General features: G+C 43.3%; 1 protein-coding gene across 1 annotated transcript in view; it reads right to left on the bottom strand.

Moving 5' to 3' along the window:
- Positions 1 to 8,305: 8,305 nt before the first annotated feature.
- Ppp4r1 (protein phosphatase 4 regulatory subunit 1) overlaps positions 8,306 to 13,113 on the bottom strand; it is a gene marked incomplete at its 5' end in the record, with an annotated part of 81,098 nt that continues 76,290 nt past the window's right edge. Inside the window, 2 exon segments of the mRNA XM_017798572.1 lie at positions 8,306 to 9,332; positions 12,423 to 12,564. Coding sequence (XP_017654061.1) covers positions 9,169 to 9,332; positions 12,423 to 12,564 — 306 coding nt within the window.

Raw genomic sequence — 13,113 nt, forward strand, 5'->3', positions numbered from 1 at the left:
AGTACATTCATTTTGTATTTGCTGGCAATATTGGAAGATTTCTTTTTGTTTATGTAAACTCTAATTTCTATCAAGGTGTCATGGGTTTTTAAAATTAGTATTTCATTACAAATGTCTCAATGTTGGTTAACTAATTTTTGCCAGGACCATTATTGATCAAGCAAATAAATTCAACAGCCATTTGAGAAAAAAAAAGCAAGCCTTTTTGGTATACATTCTTTCTGTGAAACATTGTGCCCACTGCAGCTGGCAGAGCTGGTGTTGGTACTTCCAGATCAAGTGTGCACAAGATGTTCTGTTGTGTTCCTTGCCTGCACATGTGAACACCACTCCATATATGTGCTCCCCCCCACTCCGTTTACATCAGCAGCTGCTTTCCACCCTTCTTCACCCATGCTCACTGCTAAGTGAGCCTGTTTGCAGACCCAGCTGACAGGCTCAGTGTGTACTTGATGAGCTCTGAAGTTCTGAGTTTAGTTTGTGGTTCTGTTGGGAAACATGCTTTGCCTTTTGTCTAGGTCAATTCCAGGTTCTGGGTGCTGGCCATGGGTGCTGGAGTTCAGAGGTTGAGTTTACAATGTGAAATGAGGACTGTGTACAGTTAGCATGCTAGGAATGGACTGGTAAAAAGAGTGTTCATTTCCTGTTTATTTTTAAAATTCCACAATTAAAATATTTAGGGGCTCAGTGGTTAAGAGCACTGGTTGCTCTTGCAGAGGACCCACATGGCAACTAACAACTGTCAAAACTCCAGTTCCAGGGGATCCAACGTCCTCTTCTGGCTCCCGCAGACATTGCAAGCATGGGTACACTTACATGTAGGCAAATACTCATACACATAAAGTAATTAAAAATAAGATGTAGGGACTGGAGATGGCTCAGTGGCTAAGAGCACTGGCTGCTGTTGCAGAGGACCCGGGTTCAGTTCCCAGAACCCACATGACAGCTAACAATTGTAACTCCAGTTCCAGGGAATCCAACACCCTCTTCTGACCTCTGTGGGCATGGCGTGACATGGGTTCACTTACATTTATGTAGACAATATAAAAATAAATATTTAAAAATATCTAAGATGTAAAGCATGAGAAACTGCTGGATATTCTATTTTGCATAAACTACACAACTAAATTTATGTAGGTGAGTTTCAGTTTACAGAAGGTTTTCTAGACACCCTGTTGTGACTACATTTAGCATCAGGGATCTGGAGATAGAGGGGCAAGGACTGGGTGAGGACCAGGATCTACTGCTTACATGACATTTTCCTTTTCACTGCAGGTATTTCTGTCCTAGAGAACATTTCTTTCAGGCGTGAACTCAGAGGTCTTCATGCTGGTGCTGCAAGTACTTTATCAACTATCTCTTCAGGCTGAAAGAAATGTTCAGAAATGCACAGAAATACCTGCAGTGAAAAGGAAAATGTCATGTAAGCAGTAGATCCTGGTCCTTACCCAGTCCTTGCCCCTCTATCTCCATACACAAAGCTGGATGTGGGGCTGGGAAGATGGCTCAGTCAGTAAAGTGTCACAAAAGCATGAGGACCTGAGTCTGAATCCCCTTTACTCACATAAAAAGCCAAGCACAATAGTGTGTGCTTATAACCCTGGCTCCGGGGAGGCAGAGAGGAGGAACCCTGGGGCTCACTGGCCAGGTAGCCTAGCCTAATTGGTGAGTGAGCTCCAAGTTCAGTGAGCGAGCCTATCTCAAAAAATATGGTAGAGAGTGATTGAAAGAGGACACCTGATGTCCACTTCTGGTCTCCACATCTGCAGACATTCACACAAACATGTACATACACCAAAACAAAATATGTTTTTGGGACCAGGCAGGTCGACCCAGCAGCAGACTGGGCTTCTGAAGCCTTCCTTCCTCCAGGGCAGTTTGCAGATGTTTCTGTAGCTTCAGCTCAGATGCAAGGAAATTAAGTCATTACTCTTTTTTTTCATTTTATTATTTTTATTTTATGTGTATGTGTGTATTGCCTGCATGTAGGTAAGTGTACCCGTGTTGTGCAATGCCCGTGGAGGACAGAAGAGGCTGTTGGATCCCCTGGGACTGGAGTTCTGGACAGTTGTTAGCGGTCATGTGGGTGCTGGGATTCGAACCTGGGTCTCCTACAAGAACAACCAGTGTTCTTGACCACTGAGCCTGGAGGCACAAATGCAAGAGCCTGTATCAGCTAGGTGAAGATTTCAGAGTAAGACCACACACTTGTAGATAAAATGACCATTGTCCCTGGGATGCACAGTTAGAAAATGGTTCTAGAGATTAGGAGACCCAGGAAGTAGAGCCAGATTGGCAAGAGAACCCTAAATTCCATACATTGCTCTTTGCAGAGCGCCAAGACGCTGTTGCTATATTCATGCTCCCCCCACCCCCAAGCCTGCACCTCCATGGATACTTGCTCTCTGTAGTCTTAGCTTTGTTACTAGATTAGTTCAGCAACCATGGGAGAGGACTGATTTAATGAATTACTTGCTTCTGTTCAATATCATGTCCTTGGCTCTTTGCTTCTGCTCCAGCAGGGTGCAGGCTTCTGCTCAGTGTGTGGTTCAGGTTAAGATTAGCTTGGCACCTGGCAGTGCTGTAGCTCAGGCTGTTTAGCTATGTACAGGTCTCCTACTAAAACTGGCTTCCAGGGGGGTATAGGAAACGCCTTGCCTTTCTTCACCTCTGGTAAGCAGTGTTACTTCGTTTTCACAATGACAAAATGAAGACAGTCATCACTTCAAAGGTTTACATTAAAAAGTGGTAAAGTCCTTAGTGTAAGGTTTTTAGCCTTAGGCTCATTTTCCCCACTCAGTATATGAGCTCCACTTTGCCATTTTGTTAAACTTCATGGGGGAACAGCCAAGTGGCAGATAACATCAACATTCTTTTTTATTTTTCTTTTTAAATGTGTGTTGTATGTACTTGTTGGTGTGGGCCTATGTGTGTGAATGAGTGTGTATGTGTGGGTCAGAGGCTGACACTGGGTGTCTTTCCTTGATTGCTTTCCACCTTTATTTTCTGATTTAGCTGGATGGGCTGGCCAGTGAGTTCAAGGATCAGCCTGTCTCTCCCCCTACTTAGCACTGGGGCTACAGGCATGCACCACTGTTGCCTAGCTTTTTACATGGGTGCTAGAGATCTGAACGCAGGTCCTCATGCTTGTGTAGCAGGCAGTCTACTAACAGCCATTTCTCCAACCCACCAACATTCTTTAGATGGCTCTGTTCCTAATCTCAAGGCCAGCCACATACTACTTCTTGCCCACTGTTTTCCAAGTGGCAGCTGGCAATGCCCTGCAGCCTGTCTATGGTCACCACAGCTTGAGATGAGAAACTAGTGTGTCTACACAGTCAGCCTGGGCCTAGAGGTGCCAAGAGTCAGAACAGGTGGATGGATATAGAGGGTTATCAGTGATTCTCCTCAGAACTGCATGCACAGGTGCCTGTTTACTGCTTGGGTTTGGAGCCTGTAGACCCCAGGTCAGAGACTCCATGCAAGAACGCAGGAACCCCTTTGGGAGGTCTCTAGCCATCTAAGAAAGGTCACCAAAATGTCTTGATTTCTCAGATTTAAGAAGATTTTATTACTGCTAGCTGGGTGTGGTGTACACCTTTAGTCCCACCCAGCACTTGGGAGGCAGAGGCAGAGGCAGAGGCAGGTAGATCTCTGTGAAATCCAGGCCAATTGGGGATACAGGGAGACCCCGTCTCAAAAAGATGACAAAAAAAAGTTACATTACAGCTATTTGCTCAGACTTCACATGTAAAGAATAGTTGTAGAGAAGGAAGTTAAAAATCCCATGGAAACTGAGGCCAGCCATGCACCTGGCTCCACTGGTTATCACTGGGACATCTCCTGGGGGGTGGGGGGGGGCTAACCTGGAGGGGACTATGGCTGTTTTGGGCTTCAGCCTCTTGACTTTCGTTGGCCTTGCCATAGGGTGGTCATGTAAAACAGAACACCCCTTATGTCTGAGTTTCAGATTAAATGTTTTTAGTGTTATGTCCCATGTAACTATTAAGTGTGTTACATTTTGATTTGCTCCATCTGGCCACCCTGCTGTGGTGTCTCAATAGATGGTTGATTGCATCCACTACTGAGGTTACTGGGCCTAAGTGCTGCACAATGGATTCTGCTATTATTTGAGAATACCCAAAGCAACCAAATACGGGCCAAAGTGCATGAAATTCTGATTGCCAGACTGGAGAGGAAGGACTAGAAGGAAGGACTCAGAACTGACAAGGTTGGGCTCGCTCTCTCTAATGTTAAATGCTAAGGAGATGTTAATAGGATGGTTCTGATCCCTAAGTTGCCAAGTACTCTGGTGCAAGGGAGAACAGCTACCCAACAGTGAGCCAGGTGGGACAGGTTGCTTTTTGTTTGACTGGCTTTTGTTCTCAAGGTGCCTTCCTAGGTGTAGGTTTGACTCTGCCTACTGTGGTCACAACAGACTGGCACTGCCCAGTGGGCTGTGGACCTGGGCTCAATGCTTTTGAAAACACTGATTTGCTTTGAGAAAATAACAAACAGGGTAGATGTTTAGCATTCTTTTGAGCACTGCAAGATATCAAAATTACATGAAGAGTCAGTGTGAAGGTGAAGAAAGCACCAGCATCCTCCTCAGTCAGGCTTTCCAATTGATTCTTGCTAAGATCTAGGCTCCACCATTCCCCTGCTAAGTTGATCTGCTGGAGCAGCCTGGATTCACAGCAGACTTGGGTGCATGCTCACACCTGACACCTTTCTAAATGACCAACTCTTCACTAATTAAAAAGTCACAAGAAACTGAGGAAAATCTTAATGACCATGCAGAAGAGCCAAGCTGGCTAGGCCAGCAGCCTCTGCACACCTCCCTTTCATCATGGGCTCCCAGATGAAAGTGCCCTTCTTTCTTTCCCATTACCACCTGCCTGTGGAACATTTCTTCCTTGCAGAACTTTCCTCTGCTCCAGTTCCTCAGGACCACATAGGCGCCATCATGTGTTCCTTGCTGCTCAAGGCTATAAATCTGCTGGGGCCTCCAGGGCTGTGCACACTAGGCTTGGGGATTATTGCTGAGAATTGCTGGTGTTCTCTTGGAACGTCTAAAAACACTCAATAGCTGTTCTGTGTTCAGTCAGTAACAATCAGGGGTGTTATTGCTATGAACAAAGCTGATTGAGGTAAAATATGCATATAGTAAATTTACTAAAAACCACAAAAATATCAAATCTTCCAAATTTAAATCAGCAAAATTTCAAAAAGACTTGGTAGAAACAAACCCAGAGCAGTGATCCAAAACAATACCTGGACTGAAACTTAATCACCAGTCTTCTGTCAAGTTTTAGAAACTAGAGGAATAATTTTCTTAGAGGAAAATTATGGAACCCTAGTCCTCAAATATGCTTGTCAAGAACTTAAAAAATTTTTTTGACAATTTTACTTTTATGTGTATGAGTGTTCTGCCTATATGTATGTAAGTGCACCCAGGCAGGTAATATCCATGGAGGACAGAAGAAGGCATCAGATTCCCTGGAAGTGGGAGTCATGGATGGTTGTTAGCTGCTATGGGAGTGCGGGGAAGGTAACATGGGTCCTCTGCAAGAGCAACCAAGTGCTCTTCCTCAGAGTTAGGTTCAATAGCCTTGGCACCCTCAGCCAGAGCCTCTATCCTGTGCTGCCAGTTAGTATGTCCCATGCCCCTAACATAGGAGGCACAGTTGATCATTAAGAGTCCACACTGAGATGCCTCCATAGACAGAGGCACCCCAGCAGCCAGAAGAGCCACTGAAGGCTGAGGTTTTGTAGCAAGGACTGCCAATCTTACCTGCTGGTCCACTAGCATAGAGGAGCTTCAATCTGGAGACAGAATTCAAGAAAAACTAAAAGTGGTTGGGTATTGCAGTTAACTTTAATCCCAAAATTTTTAAGAAAAAAGGTCACGTGCAAAACTCCCAGAAGGACACATGGAACACTAGCTGAGCTTCCACAGGTCAGAAGGTACAAACACTTCTGGAGAAAGGAAGGGCTGGAGGTCCCCTGGGGAGAGGTGACCAAGTGGACTAAGCAATTCTGAAAAACATGGTTTCTTCCTCCTCACTATGAACTGAAGTGGGAGAGGGCTATGTACTGCAGCAGTGTCACATTCAGCAAGGCCAAATAATAGAACTTGGTGTTTAGAGAGGTTGCACATCAAAGCCAAATTACTTGGGTGTTATCTTCAGTCTACTTGGAAGCCAGTCATTGCCCACACCTATGTCTGACCTAAGATGCTTGTGACTATCAAAAACCTTTGCACTGTGTTCTTAGCAAGCCATAGCTTCCATCAATCCAAAAGCTACAATGACACTAGATAACATGGGAGGCCTGTTACAGTTTTGCTGTAGCCCACATACCTGATGCTCCCACCAATGTATTTGAAAACTGTCTTGATTTATAACTTTGTTCTGCTACTATAAAACCTTCATGAAACTGTGATCTCACAGGAAAATGGTATTTGGGGTAACGTGAACCTGTATTCCTGAACCATGGTCACTCATACTTAGCTCCAAAATAAACTCTTACTCTCAAGTGAGAGCTGTGCTTTGGCATAAGCATTTACCCTCTCAACAGTCCTCCAACTAGTCTAAGACTAGCCACACAGTATTAAGTAGCTATTAGGTATTTATTGTTATCTTGCATTGTTTATAAACTTGGTTTATTATGGTAATACATTATCATTGTCCTCATTTTCACAACAGGAAAATTGGTTTGCTGTTGTTCTCCCCTGGGAGACTCCACTGTCTACCTCTGCAGGTGTTATGCTTGACTGTTTGAATCTGTTTTCTTTTTAGCAGACCCTGCTTGGGAAGACTGTACATTAGACAGGATCCAGCACCCTTGCTAGGTCAGAACAAGGGCTCCTGCTCCTGCTGCCCCACCCATCTCAGCTGGCCACTCATAACCATTCTCACCATGTCAACTGCTGAGTGAGGAGCTGATATTTTCTGATTTTGAATTCCATCAAAGAGCAATCAAACCTGGAAGGCCTTAAACGTACTCTAAGTTGCTAAACAAGGCAGGTGCCTCTCTGTGTTCAGCCCCGAGACCGAAAGTTACAATGAGTCTGAACCCTGTGAAGCCTATGGGGTGAGGGCTGGAGGGATGTCTCAGGAGGGTATCAAATGGCAGGAAGCCACAGTTTTTCATTTTATTTACTTATTTTTATTTTACTTTATGTGTATGAGTGTATTGCCTGCATGTAAGTAGGTACATCCATGTTATGCGGTCAGTGCCCGTGGAGGTAAGAACAGGGCCTTGGGTCCCCTGGAACTGCAGTTATGGACAGTTGTTAGCTGCCATGTGGGTGCTGGGAATTGAACCTGGGGTCTGCAAGAGCAGGCAGTGCTCTTAACTGCTGAGCCATCTCTCCAGCCCCTAAAGCTGCACATTTTAAACTTCACTGTACTTGGACATACCATAGATTTTTCCTCCTAGAACAGTTACTGCCACTGTCTTAAAAAGCTAGCTGCTAATGTAGGAGTCTAATGTCATTGTAGAACTAAAATTCTGAGGAACAAAAGTGGATTACTGTAGTAGAGAATGTGAACTTTAAAAGTCAGGTTAAATGAAACTGAGGCTACCCTCTCCTACAAACTCTGCTCTGAGGCTGTTTTCAAAGGTTTTTGAGATCCAACCATCTGGCCAACCACACTGCTCTGGCCCATTACCCATTAAAAAACATGTTAGCTCTGGATTTCTTTCTCTATTTGAACATCTTTCACAATCAATTGCTTCACTCATATTAGTACTGCACAGACATTCACAGACTTCTATGTAGGGGTTTACAGAGGAACAGCTTATGTCTTATACCCCATACAGGGTCCTTGGAAACCTCTCTTCTGACTTGTGGAGTTCCCATAGCTGGGAAAGTAGAACCAATACTCATGAAGCACCACAGGGATTCAGATGGGGTTTCACACATGGCCTGTGGTAGCAATGAACATTTACATAAACAGCACTAAGGAAACAACCCTGTGGGAAATGGAAGGCTTTACTAATTCCCATTTTACAGATGAGGAAGTCAAGGTTCTGTGATACTTTTTGGTATTTCGGCAGCTTTAGAGCAATCCCCAAGGCTGCTGTTCATGGTCTCCCTGGTCTTTGGGTTGCAGTGAGAGTTCTAGAAGGCACTGCTTTCTGCCAAGAGCAGAACTGACCAATGATTCTAAAGACCATGGAACTAGTTAAAGACAAAAAATTGAACCTACTTCCCCCATTTTATGCTAAATCGTCAATACAGGTCACAAACTGCATTTATTTGCAGACATTTAGAAAACAAATGTGGGTGATATCTCTCTTTATAGATCTTATTAATAAATTTTATTTGGACAAGAGAACTTGTGCCACGACAGTTCTAACAACATGATTAAAGACTGCACACTCCCAGAGTGGTCACAGGTATGTACAGCATGGGATTAAAAGTTGCACCTCAGAGCTGACCATGATCAAGTTAAAAACACCTGACATACAATATTCGTGCTAAGAAATTTCCTTCAGGTCATGACCAGCATGAAAAAAATCAGGAGAGAGATATTCAGCAAACATTCTGTAAATGTGTACAGCAATATGCTGCATTTAGGAGTTAAAATCAGATTCTATTTTAGTGTTAACATCAAGCCCTTAGGAGAAAAAAAAAATCTCCTTTTCCACTTATACACGCCAAGAACTATTCACACTTAGGGCTGGGCTGCATGGCCATGGAGCTGAACAGGCTCTGCGCCTGGAAGAAATGCTTAGGCTAATACTGAAGGTCTTTCATATCCGGTGCATAGCCGCCTTCTGGCCAAAAGAATGTCATTTATCAGTCGTTAAATAAAACGAGGAGAAAGCAATGCAGGTCTCTGGGCACCTCATCCTTTCAGAAGGAAAATGCTCTGACAATTCAAGTTTCATTCAGTCAGGAAGATGAAAGCGAGTTAAGGCTTTGGTGACAATTATAATCCTCTGAGAAATTACTTTCCCTTAAGTCAAGATAAGATAATAGTGTTTTACTGTACTTTCTCTTGACTCTTAAAACCCGTGGTATTGGGAGCAAGCAAACTTGCACCTGTTACTGAGGCTGCAAGAGGAAGGTTCCCCCCGACAACTGTCCCAGGCTGGTGAAGGGCGCTTAAACCTTGGCTCTTGTGGAAGCAGGAAGGACACCACGGTTCGGGTTTTCTAATAGGTTGAGGAAGCAGTGCTCATTGCATCTTCAGAGATTTTGGTACTGGAGGGGTGGATGCTTGCAAAATACTTGACGTCACTGTCTCGATCCATCTGAAGGGCCATGATGGTCTGTTCCACTGCCTCCTGATGACAGCTAGCAGAGGCTAAGAAGTATTCTGGAAGTGACATAGGCAACACACAAGATCAGTCTGATACTGGAGTTCAGTCAAGTATAGTCAAGCAAAGAAAGTTCTTAGTCTTGGGACTGGAGAAATGGCTCGAGTTAAGAACACCAGTTGCTTCTGCAGAGGACCCAGGTTTGGTTCCCAGAATCCACAGGGCAGCTAACAACTATCTGTAACTCTAGTTCAAGGGGATCCAACACCCTCTCTGGCCTCTGAAGGCAATGAATGTACAGGTACACTTACATACACGTGGGCAAAACACATACACATAAAAAATAAATTTTAACGAAGTTTTTAGTTGGGGCTGGAGAGATGGCTCAGCAATTAAGAACACTGAATGTTCTTGCAGAAGACCCCGGTTTGAATCCCAGCACCCACATGGCAGCTAACAACTGTCTGTAACTCCAGTTCCAGGGGATCTGACGCCCTCTTCTGACCTCCGTTGAGTATTACATGACACGGGTGCACTTACACACATGCAGGCAATACACACATACACATAAAAATAATAAATAAAATATTTTAAAAAGTTCTTAGTCATAAATACTGTTTTTCTATAAGTATAAACATAAGTCATATTGACTCAAACAGTTTTCAAGCTGATTTGCTAGAGGGAAAAAAAGTACCATAATAAAAGGGAACTGTGAGATTTATGATTGTTTTATGACACACACAAGCTCTTGGTAGTGAATGAGCTAAGGTGTATTAAAGTAATAATTAAAAACACCATTTTGGGGACTGCAAAGATGGCTTAGCAGTTAAGAACACTGTTCTTGCAGAAGACCCAGGTTCGAATCCCAGCACCCACATGGCAGCTGACAACTGTCCCTAACTCCAGTTCCAGGGGATCTCACAGACTCTTCTGTCCTCTGCGGACACTGCACGACACGGGTGCACCTACCTACATGCAGGCATAACACTCATACACATAAAAAAAAACAACCCCCCCACCATTTTTTAGCTATTGGCTTGGTAAAAGTAAAAATACTTTATTTCCCCTTTTTGTTTTTAGACAGGGTCTCCCTGTAGCCTCAGCTGGCCTGGAACTTGCTATGCAGACCAGGCTGGCCTTGATCTCAAAGAGAACCACCTGCCTCTATCTCCCAGTCCTGGGATTAAAAGTATGTGCCACAATGCTTGGCTGGAAGACACTTCTAAACACTATATACATACTCTTTTTTTTCTGAAAAAAGCAAGGCATTCTTCTCTAGCCAATTATATTTTTATTTTCTTTACAAAATTTATATGAATAGCAAAGAAAAAATATTAATTTATTCTTATATGAAGTTTATTACAAGTTTGTTCTGAGCTTCAGTCAAGAATGTACATATTCAAATATGTGTGGCACTTGGAGCCAGCAGTCAGAATACCAGAACCAACCTAAATCCTGGACCTTTATTTGTAGCCAAACAAATACTATGGGATGTCTTTCTGCCTCATGAATAAAGAAAAGAAAAACAGACATGTTTCCTGGACAACCAGCCACAGTGCCACACTTATCAAGTGAGAGCTCAGGCAATGCATCTTCAGTCATGTATCAATGTCCATTTCAAAAGTTTTATTACATTTATTTATTAACTTTTTTTTTTTTTTAAAGTCAGGGTCTCCCTGTAGCCTGGAATTCACTATGTGGACCAGGCTGGCCTAGAGATCCACTTGCCTCTGTTTCCTGTTATTTATTTAATGAATTGAGTGTTATGTGGACCTGTGTGCCATGTCACACGTATGGAGTTCAGGGGACAACTTTCAAGAGCTGGTTCTCTCCATCATGTGTATCCTGGGGATTGAACTCAAGTTGTCAAGCTTGGTGGCAAGTACCTTAATCTGCTTAACTAAGCTATCTTGCTAGTCCCTCATTTCAAAAAATTTTAAGAAATTTTGTGTTATGTGTGGTTTATGTATGTTTTTGTGTGTAGCATGTAGGGGACATGTGCACATGGAGGTGATAGTTTGATGCTGAGTGCCTGGATTTCTTTCTACCTTTATTTTATTCTCTCAGTGAACCTGAAACCCATCAGTTTGGCTAGACTGGATGGCTTATGAGCTCCAGGAATCTGCCTGTCTCTGCCTCCCTAGCACTAGGATAACCAATGCTTGCCACCATGCCTGGGTTCTTGAGATCAAACTCTGGTCCTTACATGTGCAGAGCAAGTACTTTACAGACTGACCTGTCTCCCAAAACCTCATCATTGTCCAATTTTTAAATTTTTTGTCTTTTTGAGACAGGATCTTCCTATAGCCACAGCTGGCCTTGAACTCACATGTAGACCAGGCTGGCCTTGGTCTCACAGAGATCTACCTGCCTCTGCCTCCCAAGTGCTGGGATAAAAAGGCGTGCGCTACCACACCCAGTCCCTACCACACCCAGTCCCTCTGATGTGGTGGTGCACACCTTTAATCCCAGTACTCAGGAGGCAGAGGCAGGTGGATCTCTGTGAGTTCAAGGCCAGCCTGGTCTACATAGTGAGTTCCAGGACAGCTGGAGCTACAGGGAGACCCTGTCTCAAAAAGACCAAAAAAAAAAAAAAAAAAAGGCATGCGCTACTACACCCAGTCTCGTTCAATTTTTTTTAAGACCACTAAGGGTTTTGGGTTTTTGTTTTTTTTCTTTTTTGAGAGTCTCCTTATAGCCCCAGCTGGCCTGGAACTTGCTATGTAGACCAGGCTGGCTTTGAACCAGGTCTACATAGTGAGTTCAAGGTTAGCTGGGGCTACAGGAAGACCCTGCTGCAAAAGAGATCTGCGCTTCTGCCTCCCAATTGCTAGGATTAAAGGTGTGCCCCACCATGCCTGGCAAGACCACTAAATTTTAGGTTATAAAAATAACATGCCCAGGATAAAAGAAATTTCCAAAACACTGATGTTCTTATTAAAAGACCCTTTAGGGGGAGGGGGAGCAAAAAAAAAAAAAAAAAAAAAAAAAAAGGCTAAGACCCTTTAATCTTCTGTGTAGTCTGAGGAAAACCATCATGAACATCTTAAATCTATCTTCCTGTCAGATTATTTTCTATGAATACACACTATTCTGTTTGCATGTAGTCCAGGAACTTCCTTCCCCTCCACATACAGTCACCCACCTACCTTTTTCTAGTAGAGTTTGTCTTAATGTTTTTGCAAGCAGCACTCTAACGTTTGGTACTCTGTCATTTGCCAAGGTCAGCAAATGTGGCATCAGATGCACAGCAAACTGGTCCATGGGGAGGCAGTCGTCCTCAATGACAGTCTGATGGAAGGAAGCACTGCTTCAGAACTATTAGGCCAGCTACCAAACTACGAGACAGCTGACAAAGCCTTTCACAACAACTTAAGAGGTATGTGTTTTACTTTTTTTTTTTTTTGTCTTTTGAGACAGGGTCTCCCTGTAGCCCTAGCTGTCCTGAACTCACAATGTAGATCAGGCTGGTCTTGAACTCACAAAGATCTGCCTGCCTCTGTCTCCCAAGTGCTGGGATTAAAGGTGTGCACCACCACGCCTGGCTTAGTTTTACTTTTTAAACCAGAATTCCATGTACATGGGAACTCAACCTATTAAAAATACCTAAATGAAATGAAGGTAGTCAAAGGATATAAAGTTATACTCAAACAAGTGAATTAAGCCCTACATAACTCAAAGATATACTCTGACTACTTTTACTACCGAAAAAGAAAAAAGAGGGGGGAAAAAAAAGAAGAAAAACTAGCATTTTGAATAGATCTAAGACATATTTACCCTGATGGGAACGTTACATAATGTATTGAAACATCATATGGTACCTTAATTAGTATGAGTATT

The sequence above is a fragment of the Nannospalax galili genome, unplaced genomic scaffold (genome assembly GCF_000622305.1).
Source record: "Nannospalax galili isolate Female #2095 unplaced genomic scaffold, S.galili_v1.0 scaffold155, whole genome shotgun sequence".
NCBI classification, from domain to species: Eukaryota; Metazoa; Chordata; class Mammalia; order Rodentia; family Spalacidae; genus Nannospalax; species Nannospalax galili.